The following is a 14970-nucleotide window of genomic DNA, read 5'->3' as shown; positions in this document are numbered from 1 at the left end:
GAGGCAGGAGACTCGCTTGAGCCCAGGAGTTGGAGGTTGCTGTGAGCTGTGATGCTATAGCACTCTACCCAGGGGGATAGCTTGAGGCTCTGTCTCAAAAAGAAAAAAATAAGTCAGGTGTAAAAGAGGCCATGCTAGCCAGACGTGGTGGTTCACGCCTGTAATTATAGCATTCTAGGAGGCCAGGAGTTCGAGACTGGCCTAAGCAAGAGTGAGATCCCCATCTCTACTAAAAAAAGAAAGAGAGAGAAAAAAACAACAGATGAGTATTGTGCCAGATGCTTGTAGTCCCAGCTACTCAGAAGGTTGAGGCAGGAGGATCACTCAAGCCCAGGAGTTTGAGGTCGCTGTGAGCTATGATGCCATGGCATTCTACCCAGGTTGTAGAGACTATCTTTTTTTTTTGTTTTTGGCCAGGGCCAGGTTTGAACCCCGCCACCTCTGGTATATGGGGCTGGCACCCTACTCTTTGAGCCACAGATGCAGCTCTGAGACTATGTCTTAAAAAGAAAAAAAAAAGAGGCCATGCTGTACAAATCTGTGTATTAATATATCAAGGTGTCAGATGAGGCTTATGGGGTGCTGACATGGTCTGTATCCTGATCTGGAGGGTGGTTATGTGTGTTTGTGTAGTTAAAACTCATGAAGATGTATGATTTGTAGACTTTTCTATATTTTCATTATATTTAAATAAAACGTTTACCCCTCCCTGCCTTTCTTCTCCCCCAAATCAGGGTGATATCAGGAAATCTGTTTAACTAGGCCTATGTCTATTACAACAACTTACAAAGTGCTGAATGCAAATGTACAGGGTCAAGGTGCCATTGTCATTTCTGCCATGTTATGAGTCTACCCTTACTTAAGACACCTTACCTCCCATACAGGACAGGTAATCTTTTGACATATGGACTAAGTGAGGGGTACTTATTATCAGTCTGGAAGTGAACTATAAGTATAGCTTAATTTCTTTAAAATGGAGTATATGCAGAGGTTATTGTGCCAAGTGTGATTCTTACCCCACTGTACAGGAGTAAGTAGAGACTGCATGCCTTACCATAGACTGTAAAGCTGGTGATGCCAACTTGTGACAAACTTACCTGTGGTTAACATAAACCGTAGAGCCACACAGACCTGGATTCAAATACTAGCTCCCACTCAAGACCTTAGTCTTTCTAAACCTCATCTGTCAAATGGGGAGAATGAAAGGACTAATCAAAGGGGAGATATAAGTTAAATGAGTTATTGCATGTACAGACCTAGTGTATAGTGAGCATTCAATATGTGGAGGTATTTGCCAGGTCTCTTAATCCATTTTCTGATGCTGTAACAAAATACCACAGTTTGGGTAATTTATAAAGAAGCAATTTAATTGGCTCTCAGTTCTGGATGCTGGGAGGTCCAAGAGCATAGTATTTGATGAGGGTCATCCTGTGGCAGAAGGCATCACATGGTGAGTGTATATGCAAGACAGAAAGAGAATGGCTGCCAAACATATCCTTTTATCAAGAGCCCACTCCCAAGTGACTAACCTATTCTCACGATAATGGCATTAATCTATTTATGAGGGTAGAGCTCTCATGGCCCAGTTACCCCTTAAAGGTCCCACCCTTAAAAGCCATTTTTAAAGGCAATTAAATTCCAACATGAGTTTTGGTGGGCACATACAAACCATAGCACCAGGATTGTTGATAGCAATGTGATAAAATATGTTTTCATGATTTGAGGACAATAGTATAAGGTCACTGATCCAACTATTTGTACCCCTGACTTTTCCTGACCCTAGGAGAAGGGCGCACTGGCTTTTCCTTTATCAGGCCAAAGATGCCTCTCTTTGGGAACACATTTAGTCCGAAAAAGACACCTCCTCGGAAGTCTGCTTCTCTCTCCAACCTGCATTCTGTGAGTGTCATTATTGGGGTCACCTGGTGTATAGTACGACTAGAGTGCCAAGTGTGGTCTCTAAGTGGAAAGCGTGTTCCTAAGAGGGCATCCTTCCAATTCATGTCATTGCCATTGATAAAAGCATTTTGGAACTCCTGTATAGAAATTCTCAGAGTTTATTCAACAACCTAATGTGACAGTCAATCTTTTTATGATTTTTGGCTGCAAAGAATATTATCCAATTTGATGTCCACTTTATTTCCAAGACTTGGCAAAGAATTGATTTGAATCATTTTTAAGAATCAAACTCATTCTCAAAGAATGATGGTTTTGGGTGGTGCCTGTGGCTCAAAGGAGTGGGGCATCAGCCCCATATGCCAGAGGTGGCAGGTTCAAACCCAGCCCCGGCCAAAAACTGCAAAAAAAAAAAAAAAAGGTACATTTCCTGGGGCAGACGTGGGGCAAATAAGGGGAAGGCCCCACTTGCCCCCAGGGCTACTGCTGTCATAGGAAATTGTATCTTAAGCCACAAAGAATGATGGTTTGCCACTATTAATGGTATTCAAATGGATACATCCCAGCTCCTAAAATAGTTTCAAAAGAGCTGCTCCAAAAACTTTGAGACCAATGACAATAGCATTAGAATAAATGATAACTTTCCAAATAACTTACTACCCACTTGAACATATAAGCTCTGGAATTTAAAAAGTTATATAATGTAGGCTCGGTGCCCATAGCACAGTGGTTAGGGCGCCAGCCACATACACCGAGGGTGGCAGGTTTGAACCCGACCCAAGCCAGCTAATAAACTGCAACAAAAAAATAGCTGGGCATTGTGGTGGGCGCCTGTAATCCCAGCTACTTGGGAAGCCGAGGCAAGAAAATTGCTTAAGCCTGGGAGTTGGATGTTGCTATGAGCTATAACACCACAGCACTCTACTGAGGGCAGCAGTGAAACTCTGTCTCATAAGAAAAAAAAATTATATAATGTAAAGGCATACCACATGGAAATCACTTTCTATTCCCAGCTATCAGATGCCTGCCCTCCATCCTTGGCAGATCCCATATATACAATCACCCTCATTTTTTCGGAAGTCTTCTGAGCATCTGTGACCAAATGCTGGGTTCTTAATCTCTACCATAATCCTATCTGCCATTCTTGGCTGTCACACACCAACAAATAGCTATCCTGGCAGTGCCTGTGGCTCAAAGGAGTAGGGCGCCAGCCCCATATGCTGGAGGTGACAGGTTCAAACCCAGCCCCAGTCAAAAACTGCCAAAAAAAAAAAAGACATAGCTATCCTGGTTTCTCTGACCTTTTCCTGCAGAGCTAGTTCTCCACAGGTAAGTAGGGTAGAGCAGCCAGGCTGTTAGGGCTGAGCATTAACTCCAGCTTTCAGGTCATGGGGTCCATTGTCTCTAGTCCCCAGCTAAACCCATGGTGGGGGGCAGGCCCACTGTGCCGGGGCTTGGCATGCTGTGAAGCAGGCCAGGCAGAAGCCTAGGGTCTCAGTTTCTAGTGCCCACAGACCTTGAGGCACCCTTTCCTCCCTGCCGTGTGTCAGATGAATGAACAATATTTGAGGCGGAAACTTGAACTAAGGAGTTCAAGACCAGCCTGAGTAAGAGCAAAGTCTTTTGTTCTTACTCTGTCTCTACTAAAAACAGAAAAATTGACCAGGCCTGGTGGCTCATGCCTATAATCCTAATGCTCTGGGAGGCCAAGGCAGGTGATTGCTTGAGCTCAGGGGTTTGAGACCAGTGTGAGCAAAAGCGAGACCCAATCTCTAAAAATAGCTGGGCGTGTGGCAGGCGTCTGTAGTCTCAGCTACTTAGGAGGCTGAGGGAAGAGGATTGCTTGAGCCCAAAAGTTTGAGGTTGCCAGGGGCTATGATGCTATATCACCGAGGGCAACAAAGTAAGACTCTGTCTCTAAATAAATAGATAAATGATAGATACATAAATAAATAAAATAGAAAAATTAGCCAGCCATTGTCCCAGGCACCTGTATACAGAAGTGGATTAAGGAAAGGAAAGGAAAAATCAAATCCTTGCTTTCATGGAGCAAATATTTTAATGGAGACATGTACAGAAAATCAGGAAGTTTATATTCGATGGTGATAAGTGCTGTGGAAAAAAAATGAGGCAAGGCTTCAGGTAGGGAGTGGCCAGGCAGTAGAAATGGTGGTGTCATTTTAAATAGAAAGGTCAAGGAAGACCTAACCAAGAAAGGGACACTTAAGCATATACCTGAGGGACTCTTCCTCTTGAGTTGCTCTTGAGGCAGGGATGGTCACATTCATTGCCGAATACCCAGCACCTACCTAGTCCTGACACAGCGTGGGTGCTCAGCAAGTTGAATAAATGAACACATAAATTGCACTGTCACACATCAAAAAGCAACTACTTACTACTGCTGATTCAGTGTTAGGTATTATGCCTTTTCTATGACACAGGTAGCTCCATATGTTTTAAGCAGATGGTACCTAGGTAGGGGCTTATGACATTTAAAAAGGATTTTTAAGTTTATTAAAAATTTAGGGGTGGGGCTCGGCACCTGTGGCTCAAGCAGCTGGCGGGTTTGAATCCAACCTGGGCCTGTCAGACAACAATGACAGCTGCAACCAAAAAATGGCTGGGTGTTGTGGTAGGTGCCTGTAATCCCAACTACTAGGGAGGCAGAGGCAGGAGAATCGCTTGAGCCTAGGAGTTGGAGGTTGCTGTGAGCTGTGATGCCACGGCACTCTACCAAGGGTGACAGCTTGAGTCTCTGTCTCAAAAAAAAAAATTTAGGGTTGGATTCCTTTTTTTTTTTTTTTTTTGAGATGGAGCCTCAAGCTATCCCCCTGGGTAGAGTGCCGTAGGATCACAGCTCACAGCAACCTCCAACTCCTGGGCTCAAGCAAGTCTCCTGCCTCTGCCTCCCAAGTAGCTGGGACTACAGGCGCCCGCCACAACGTCTGGCCATTTTTTTTGGTTGCAGCCATCATTGTTGTTTGGCGGGCCCGGGCTGGGGATTTGAACCCGCCACCTTAGGTGTAGGTGGCTGGCGCCTTAGCCGATTGAGCCACAGGCGCCGAGCCTAGGGTTGGATTCCTTAAACTATTAAGGGTGTAGTAGATATAAAATAATCCAGCTTACATATTTCAGTACACATATCTTCTCTCTAATAATTTAAAAATTTTTTGTATATTATTTGATTTTCTGGCCCTTTTTTATGTTTGAGACAGAGCCTTAAGCTATCGCCCTGGGTAGTGTGCCATGGTATCACAGCTCACAGCAAACTCCAATTCCTGGGCTTAAGTGATTCTCTTGCCACAGCCTCCCAAATAGCTGGGACTACAGGCACCTGCCTATTTGGGGGGGGGGGTTGTAGTTGTCATTGTTGTTTGGCAGGCCCTGGCTGGATTCGAACCTGCCAGCTCTGGTGTATGTGGCTGACTCCTTAGCCGCTTGAGCTACACAGGTGCTGGGTCAATTTTCTGACCCTTTAAAAAATCATTAAAGGTGTCTGGCAATGATTAGAAAAAAGAAATGAGTTGTTGGGGGTCACAGAGTTAGTGGAAGAGGAGCTGGGTCCAGGGCCCACCTTCTGTGGCCTGCTGAAGCTGTTACATGGTGTCTCATCCTCAGCTGGATCGGTCAACTCGGGAGGTGGAGCTGGGCCTTGACTATGGAACCCCCACTATGAACCTGGCTGGGCAAAGCCTGAAGTTTGAAAATGGCCAATGGATAGCAGGTAGGCTACATTTCCTGCCATTTTGTTAAACAAGATTGTAGAAGGAAACCCCTTCTGACTCGTTTGACCACTGGTTTTGTCCTTCCTCCAGAGACAGGGATTAGTGGAGGTGTGGACCGGAGGGAGGCTCAGCGCCTTCGCAGGCGGAACCAGCAACTTGAAGAAGAGAACAATCTCTTGCGGCTGAAAGTGGACATCCTACTAGACATGGTGAGGCAGGTCACAGGGAAGGGAGGACTGGATTCCTTTTGGGAAGGCTCCTCTTTGGGTCATTTAAATAGCTGTCTCCCTAGTGCCAGTTGGCCCAGGTATGTCACCTTGTGTGCAAAGATGCACACACAAAAATGAGACACAGTCCCTACTCTCAAGGGCTGACGGTCTAGAGGAGATGGACAGCAACATAATTACAGTGTCTGTGACAAGGGCAGAAGTTAGGGTCTGGTGTAGGACACAAGATTAATCTTGTCAAATCAGGATTGCTTTACAGAGGAAGGGATATTTAAACTGAAGATATAAGGGGCTGGACTGGGGGCTGGGATGAAGGCCTTCCAGGAAAAGGGAACAGCCTGCTCATTGCTTGGAGGTGTCATGTGCCAAGTAGGCCTCGATCAGTAGCCAGCACAGATCTGCTGAGGGGCCCATACTATGTTAGCATAGGTTGTCTGTGGCTGTTGGAAACCCAGCAGCCTGGTGAGAGGAGCATGTGAGGAACACTTGAGAGGGGAGCACACGCTGGTGGTTAAGAACAGAATGGCCTGGGTTTCTTGCTCAGCTCCACCTCTGGCTAACTGCTCTGCAACTCAGCTTTTTCAGCAATGAGATGGGAATAACAGTCTCCACCTCCCTGTGAGTTGGTATGTGGAGAGCACCCAGCAGAGTGCATTGCTCAGCAAGTGTGGCCCTTAGTTCATAGAAAGCTGACCTGTTTTTTACAGAGTTGATGTCTCTCTGTCCCTATCTTGAGTGTGGCCCACTTTCTAAAGTCCGGATGAGGAACATGGCATTCTTTTTCAAGAATTTCCCCCCTAAATTGTCATTATGTGAACTACAGAAGCAATTTAATCTCTAATCCCTTAGCCTTAGAATCACCAGTATCTATCTTTTTCATCCTATGAGGCCTGCTGTCCTTCACACAGAGTGTGCCATATCATCATAGGTGACAAATTGCTGACAGAGTGGACTGTGGTCCTGAGTTGTGATTACAGAGGGTTCCCACTGTGGAGGACAGCGGTGTCAGAGAAATGGCAGGCAGGGGCTTTTCTCTCCTCAGCGCTTAGGGACAGCTCAGACATGTCCTTTATAACAGCTGCTGCTGTCCTTTCAGCTTTCAGAGACCACTGCTGAGTCCCATTTAATGGAGAAGGAATTGGATGAACTGAAGAGTGTCAGCCGGAGGAGAAAATGAAGACCTCAGAGACTGTCGTTAGGAGAGCAGGGACAAAAAGGGACAAAGTCACTAATTGGGGAAGTCTAGGATGTGGCTGAGCAAGGGTTTTTTTGTTGTTTTTTTTTAAAGCCAAACTAGTGTATTAGGTCCTGTGAGAGAGCGTCACCTCACCCTGGGTTGCCAGTAGGAAGGTGCGTGTGATGAAGGAGACCAAGATTCCAGGCCAGGCCAGAGTGGTGACTAGCAAGGTGCTCCAGGCGCATAGCCTCAGGATGCCAGGCTGTAAACCAGACCTCGGGGAGCCTTTGGGTGCTCTCTACATACATAAGCAGACAAGTGCACATGTTCCAGGATCACTCCACTGGACACTGTTTGGGATGGGCAGCTGAGTTCATCATCTTATGCCTTTACCTGGTGTTTGGGGTAAGGCACCAGTTCTACAGAGCCCTGTTTGAGGGGTTCTCAGGTGAGTGGCTCTTTTGGTTCTCTGGCTCTCAGGCCACTCTCCCTGCCTTGAAAGAATATTTATTTCCCAAATCCACGACCCTCTTTGACTTCAGCTTCCCACCAGCAAACACCAGCCTTCCGTGGCAACAAGGTATTTTTGTGCTCCTTTTCTATGTACACTACTATTTTATTAAATGATGTTAAATAATCTGTGGCTAAAATGACTGAAAAAGAAACATGAGTTCCTCAAGCAGTAAATGGAGTTTAAGTTTACATTGCTTTATTAGAAGACAACGTCACCCTCATGGGAAGGTACTCCAGCTTCTCTGGAATACTGGCAAAAGCCCACCTGAAATGGAACAGCGCCTGTCTGCTCAAATTCCCCTACCCTCCTGCTCCAAGGAGTTGGGACCAACCAAGACCTATTAGGGACCTATAGCTGGTTTGGGAATTTGTGCCTGAGCCAGTGTGAGCTGGACTTCCTCTGCTGGAGGAGAGAATCCAGCATCCTAAATCAAGCAGGACACTGGGGACGGATCTGGATGTCACAATGATACAGATCTCCCCACCACAACTGGCACATTAAGGAGCCAGACCCAGGGACCCTAAACCCTGTCCTGTGGTGGATGGGACAATTCCGCAGTGAAAAAGGATTTTGGGTGTGCAAGGAAGCAAGGCATTGTGGACTCTAAACAGGATGCTGTGATCCAACTGGCTTTTGAAAAGGATCCTATGGGTGCTGTGTGGTGACAGTTGACTGAAGGAGGCAAGTAGAACCCAAGGAGGGGACAGTACAGGAAGTAGAGTGGACAGATTCTGGATGGGACTTGAACAGGGAACCCACCAGTGTTGGCCGATGGTTTCAGGGTGTGAGACAATTAAGGATAATCCTATTAAGGCCTCTAGGAGGAAAGGGGAAAACCTCACCTATATTTCACCTCCCTAACCCCAGTTGTCTCAGGGCCTTTTGTTTTGTTTTGTTTTGTTTTTCTTTTGAGATACTACAGGTATACTTTCAAGATCTTATCTATTTAGTAAGATATATCCTTCACATTCTGTCTAAAATTCTTCCTCCTCAGAGACTTTATTAACCACATGTACCACTTAGGGGCACCTAGGAAATAGTGCTGCTTCCTTGACATCATCTCTTGAGGGGCACCCAAGTAAATAATGCTGTTTCCTTGACATCTTCTCTTGTAATCACTATAACAATTTTGTGAATTTTTGTGCTAAGCATCAGATCAGAAAAGGACTGTTGGGCGGCGCCTGTGACTCAGTGAGTAGGAAGCTGGCCCCATATACCGAGGGTGGTGGGTTCGAACCCAGCCCCGGCCAAACTGCAACAAAAAAATAGCCTGTAGTCCCAGCTACTCGGGAGGCTAAGGCAAGAGAATTGCCTAAGCCCAGGAGTTAGAGGTTGCTGTGAGCTGTGACGCCACAACACTCTACCGAGGGCGATAAAATGAAAACTCTGTCTCTTAAAAAAAAGAAGAAAAGGAGTGTCACTGCAGAGCAGAAATAGAAAGCTGTAAGGGAGTGAGTGCAGATTAGAGACAATAATCAGAAAATCTTTAGGTTTGGGTCCTAGCAAGTGGGTCTGTACATAATACCATGGTACAGGTATGGGCGAAGTTGCATCTTTTTAATGGAAGGGGCTTGAATCTTTTATAAGATTCTCAGAGGGATCTATCCTCCCTCTCTCAATTAAGAACTACTGCAGTACCAGTTTCATATTCTGCCAGGACTGAAATAGGAAGGTGGAAATCTTGGACTTGAGTGGCAGGGAATGGAGGAGCAAGGAACCCAGGGATCTAGGATACCCTTCCCCCATCTAATAGTGGAGTTAATATGACTTCTGGCCTGGAGCATCACCACTCACTTGGTAGCACCCTAATTTGTCCCCTTGTCCATTGACATGACCTTTGGCCTGGCATCAGTCTCAGCATGTCATCTTTGCTGTTGAGTCTTTCTCCTTGAAACTTTAGTGATGCCACACTTCTCTGGTTTTTAACCTCCTCCCCCAACCTTTCAATGTCTGATTTAACAGGGCTGTGCCCTGTGTCTTCTGTTCTCTCTCTGCCTTTTCTAGCTTATCTCACCTACTCCCAAGGTTTTTTTTCTTGTTGTTGTTGAGACAGAGTCCCACTTTATTCCCTGAGCAGAGTGCAATAGTGTCATAGCTCATTGCAATCTCAGACTCCGGCTGTGGGCATCCAGCTGCCTCAGTCTCCAGAAGCCACTGGAATTACAGGCGCTTGCCATGGCGCCTGGATGGGTTTTTTTCATTTTCTTAGGAGTCAGGGTCTCACTCTCACTTAAGCAAGTCTCCAACTCTTGAGCTCAAGCAATTCTCCCTCCACAGCCTCCCAAAGTGCTACTCCCAAGGTTTTGAATACTCTGCAAAGGCCAGGCACGGTGGCTCACACCTGTAATCCTAGCACTAGTGCTCTGGGAGGCCAAGGTGGGTGGATTGCCCTGAGCTCAGAGGTTAGAGACCAGCCTGAGCCAGAGTGAGACGCCATCTCTACAAAAGAAAAAAACTGGGCATTGTGGCGGGTGCATGTAGTCCCAGCTACTTGGGAGGCTGAGGCAAGAGAATCACTTAAGCCCTAGAGTTGGAGGTTGCTGTGAGCTATGATGCCACAGCACTCTACCGAGGGCCACAAAGTGAGACTCTGTCTCAATAAAAAAAGTAAATAAGTGAATACTCGCATGGCATGAGTCCCAAGATTTTCTCTTATCTTATCCCCTGGTAACTTTGTTATTATTGAAAGAATTCTTTAGCCTTAAACATAGTTTTTGTAAAAAAAAAAAAAAAAAAAAAGTCATGTATTGCTCGAATAAGCGAAATTGGTTTTCCTAAAACTTTTTTGCATTAGCAGCATTGTGAACTACTTTCCACTTGGATTCATCAGTGTCTGAGCTAACAATGTAAGACCTTCCCCCTCCATCTTCAATGCTGTTAGTCTTTTTTAGAGAAACCACAAAAGAACTAAAAGCCGTTGTTACTGGGCCATAAAGCTTCCCTCAAATTTATACAGATCTAGCATACTTTAAAAAATAAACCTTTTTTTGGAGACATACTTTGTTGCCCCTGGTAGAGTGCTGTGGCATCACAGCTCACAGCAACCTTAGACTCTTGGGCTCAATCAGTTCTCTTACCTCAGCCTTCCAAGTAGCTGGGAGTACAGGTGTGAGCCACCAAACCTAGCCCCCAAAACAAACTTTTTAATGCATGTAAAAAACATAATTCATAAGTGTACACCTTTATGAAATAGTCAAAATGAATGTGCCTGTAGCAACTGGGTCAAGAAATACACGTAGAACCTTAACAGCATCCAGAAGCCACTTTTCTGCCCCTTTGCAAAAATTACTTGCCCTTTCTCCTCAAAGGGAATCACTATCCTGGCTTTTCAGATTGCTTTTGCCTGTTTTTTAACTTTATATATTGGAATCATGCTGTAGGTAACCTTTTGTGACAGGAAAACTTTCTTATAGAGCTTCTCTGTGCAAAGATGGAAAGGCCTGAGACACTATCAGGAGAAACTGTGAGTTCCTGTGCCACAACGAAGTATGTAAAGCATGGGACAAAGACATGTTACTACCGTGTCACACATCAGATAGGGATTTGGACTGTAATCGTGGGAGTCTCAGCCTCCACAATCAGTTGGTTAAAGGTGTTTATGAAATTACTCTGTGTTAATAACTTGTGGGGCACATTATAAAAAGCATTTATATCCACCATATAGGCAAAAAATGAAAATATGGGTAATAATGCTGGGGAGAATGGGGGGAATACTTCCATTTACTATACTATTGTTTTGTTTGTTTAGAGACAGAGTCTCACTTTATTGCCCTCGGTAGAGTGCTGTCTTGTCACAGCTCATAGCAACCTCCAACTCCTGGGCTTAGGCGATTCTCTTGCCTCAGCCTCCCAAGTAGCTGGGACTACAGTCGCCCGCCACAATGCCTGGCTATTTTTTTTGTTGCAGTTTGGCCGGGGCAGGTTTGAACCCGCCACCCTCAGTATATGGGGTCTGCACCCTACTCATTGAGCCACAGGCGCCGCCCTTACTATACTACTGTGAAAGTGTCTAATTCTTTGCAGGGCAGTTAGCTAGCTAATACCTAACAAAATTTTACAGGTACATACTTTCGGACCTGCACACCCACTTACCTAGCCTCTAGAGATGCTTGCAAGCAGTCTTGCACGGTGTCTGTTTCCTCACGTCTAAAAGGGGGATAGTAGTGGCTACCTCAACAGTTGTCATCAAGATTGAACGAGTAGGCTCGGCGCCTATAGCTCAACCGGCTAAGGCGCCAGCCACGTACACCTAAGGTGGCGGGTTCAAATCCCCGGCCCGGACCCGCCAAACAACAATGACGGCTGCAACCAAAAAATAGCCGGGCGTTGTGGCAGGCGCCTGTGGTCTCAGCTACTTGGGAGGTGGAGGCAGGAGACTCGCTTGAGCCCAGGAGTTGGAGGTTGCTGTGGGCTGTAACGCCACGGTATTCTACCCAGGGGGAGAGCTTGAGGCTCTGTCTCAAAAAAAAAAAAAAAAAAGATTGAACGAGTACACACCACACACGACCGCACACCCTCACACCAGCGTTAACTCTTACTGTTGTTTTAGTACACTGGAATGGTTTACTTGATGTTTTCCCAAACCAATCACTAATTTATTCCTAGCAAATAATGCACTCCTCAGGAAAAGGAAACTGCGTTCGCGTTTCTAAAAGTATGACCCTAGGGAGGCCTGTTAAAATGCAGCTTTCTGAGCCTGCCCTAAGTCCCCAGAAGTCTCGCGGAAGCACCCCTCTACCCTAGCGACTTCCCCAGTTGTTTCTTAAGTCCCCTAATGAAGATGTCTCAGAAGCCTAGGGTAAGACGACTGAAGTCCGGGCAGGAATGCCGCCGCAGCCTGACAGGTTGCACAGACTTGGAGGACCTGCAGGCCACAGGGCGCCGCTCTCTCCAGCTCCTGCGTCTCGTCTCCCGGAAGGGCGGCTCTGTCCGTCCATCTGCAGCCCTCACCTGCTCTTTTCCGCTTCCGGTGTCTCCTACAACCATGGCTGCTGCCGCTGTTCCCTCGGGCGCTGGGGAGCCCTCGTCTCCGGACGAATTGCTCCCAAAAGGTGACGTAGAGAAGACTGAAGAAGAGCTGGAAGAGGACGACGACGACGAGGTGCCAGGGCCCTGCAGGGTGCAAGGCGGGGAGCGGACCTGCGGGTCGGGTTCCGCGTGCTGCGAGATCGGGGCAAAGGCGGCTTTTCGGGAGGCGGGGTTGGAGCCCCGCTGGGCCCGGGTGTGCTGTAGGTCAGGGGTGGGGGTGGCGGTAGACGTCTCCCGGTGCCGAAGCGGGGCCAAGAGTTCATGCCGCTGCTTCTGCCAAGACCCGCTCCTCTTCCGCTACAGCTAGATGAGACCCTGTCGGAGAGACTATGGGGTCTGACAGAGATGTTCCCGGAGAGGGTCCGTTCCGCGGCCGGAGCCACTTTTGATCTCTCCCTCTTTGTGGCTCAAAAAATGTACAGGTAAGGAACGAGGGCACAGACACTGGGAGTGTCTATGAAGGTGCATTAGTGCTGTGAAAGAAAACAGGTTTTGGAACAGCAGACTTGAGTTCGAGTGACCTTGGGCTAGTTGTATCCTAAGTCTGATTTTCCTCTTCTGTAAATGGGGATTCTTATCTGGCAGTATCGTTGTGGGAACCATTTCGGATTATTTGAGTTTATTAACGTATTAACTTCTTTGTAAGAACTCAGGAGAATGTTGAGTTCTTCTATCAATAATACTGCTGCCAAAACTGCTCCACCTATTTTAGGAGTTTGATGCAAGGAATGTGTAGAATATATTTATCAAACTTTGGAGTATGAAGATTTGGTTACTGGTTTGTTCTTGCCTGTTTTTTTTTTTTTTTTGGCATCTCTCTGTGCTCACTCTCCCTTTGCAGGTTTTCCAGGGCAGCCTTATGGATTGGGACCACTTCCTTTATGATCCTGGTTCTTCCTGTTGTCTTTGAGACTGAGAAGTTGCAAATGGAGCAACAGCAACAACTGCAGCAGCGGCAGGTAAGCCCAGGCCCTGTGTTTTTTGCCAGTGGTGGTGAAAGGACACCTACAAGATAGGTGTTATTTCTCTGACACCTAACAAAACCAGCAGCTAAGTAAGTTGTGGGTAAGGATTGGGATCCAGCCCATACACTTTTAGGTGCCCAATTGGTATTCTCAACATTGTTTTGGAGACCTTGTCTGCCCCATCAGGTATGATGAAAATGAGATCTCTGGGCCTGTACGAAGCCTTATATTCCTCCTTTTCTTTTCCAGATACTTCTAGGGCCTAACACAGGGCTGTCTGGAGGAATGCCAGGGGCTCTACCTTCACTTCCTGGGAAGATCTAGATTATTACTACTATGTTGGTGGGAGAAGTTCATAATTCAATAGTATTTGAACTGCTGATTATTTGGATTTTTTTTTTAAACTTTGGTACATTGATCTATCTAAACCTGGGGGTGGGGAAATTCTCCCCACATTGTCTCATGGATAGACTGTCAACTTGCAACCGTACCCTCCACGATATCCTGACTTATATTTTCTGTCCTCACTCTGATAGCAGAGTGCAGCCATTCAGATGGTTATTCCAACTCTGGCCACCTCACCCTTTGACTAAATTGCTTCTAACTGGAAGATCTCACTATCCCATTGTGGGGTAGGAACTGATGCCAGTGGGAGGGATGTATCCCTGACCATTAATGACTTTTTTTAAAAAAAGAATGGTGATGTCTGGGAGGGACATGCACACAATATTAAACAGGCAAAACCGCATTACAACTGTCGTGTAAAGCGGCCACTATGAATCCCTGTATGTGTTGGAGAGGAGAAAGGCCGGCTGCAGCTTCAGCCACAACATGGGGACTGTGGAGGACAAAGCAGAAGCTCTGCACATTTCGACAATTAGACCTGTGTGTGTTTAAAAAAAAAAAAAAAAAGCACTCACTTTTTGTATTTAAACATTAAAAATGATTCCAATGAAAAATGTCATTCACATGCTTGTGATAAGTACCTCAAAATTACTTAGACCATTTTAGAAAGACATATGGGGTGCCTGTGGCTCAGTGAGTAGGGTACAGCCCCATATACCAAGGGTAACAGGTTTGAACCCAGCCCCGGCCAAATTGCAACAACAAAATAGCAGAGTGTTGTGGCAAGCGCCTATAGTCCCAGCTACTTGGGGGGCTGAGGCAAGAGAATCGCCTAAGCCCAGGATTTGGAGGTTACTGTGAGCTGTAATGCCACAGCACTCTACGGAGGGTGACAAAAAGACAGACTCTTAAAAAAAAAAAAAGCCAGACACATGTACTGCCCCACGCATTTTCTGTCTGAATCAGCACCTCCATCTTAACATTGATTTGGTGCCATAGGCCCGAGTTTCAAAAATCAAAAAAGATTCTTTTGCCCAACTACTTTTTTTTTTTTTTTTTGAGAAAGTCTTAATTTGGCTCGGCGCCTGTGGCT

General features: G+C 46.2%; 2 protein-coding genes across 2 annotated transcripts in view; both read left to right on the top strand.

Moving 5' to 3' along the window:
- Positions 1-7699, top strand: part of CBY1 (chibby family member 1, beta catenin antagonist) — a 10938-nt gene extending 3239 nt beyond the window's left edge. Inside the window, exons 2-5 of the mRNA XM_003783200.3 lie at positions 1784-1899; positions 5515-5620; positions 5712-5830; positions 6945-7699. Of these exons, the coding sequence (XP_003783248.1) occupies positions 1822-1899; positions 5515-5620; positions 5712-5830; positions 6945-7025 (384 nt within the window). The 5' untranslated portion in view covers positions 1784-1821 and the 3' untranslated portion in view covers positions 7026-7699. The remainder of the gene's footprint in view (positions 1-1783; positions 1900-5514; positions 5621-5711; positions 5831-6944) is intronic.
- Positions 7700-12498: 4799 nt separating this feature from the next.
- On the top strand, positions 12499-14142 carry TOMM22 (translocase of outer mitochondrial membrane 22). The gene is made up of 4 exons (XM_003783199.3): positions 12499-12640; positions 12871-12989; positions 13409-13526; positions 13782-14142. Exons 1-4 carry the CDS (start codon positions 12524-12526, stop codon positions 13854-13856), a joined length of 429 nt encoding a protein of 142 aa, XP_003783247.1. The 5' UTR covers positions 12499-12523; the 3' UTR covers positions 13857-14142.
- Positions 14143-14970: the final 828 nt, after the last annotated feature.

This window comes from Otolemur garnettii, unplaced genomic scaffold (genome assembly GCF_000181295.1).
Source record: "Otolemur garnettii isolate 467f Iridium unplaced genomic scaffold, OtoGar3 scaffold00007, whole genome shotgun sequence".
NCBI classification, from domain to species: domain Eukaryota; kingdom Metazoa; phylum Chordata; class Mammalia; order Primates; family Galagidae; genus Otolemur; species Otolemur garnettii.
The sequence above is the reverse complement of the archived record's forward strand: the minus strand, read 5'-3'. Positions and strand labels throughout refer to the sequence as shown.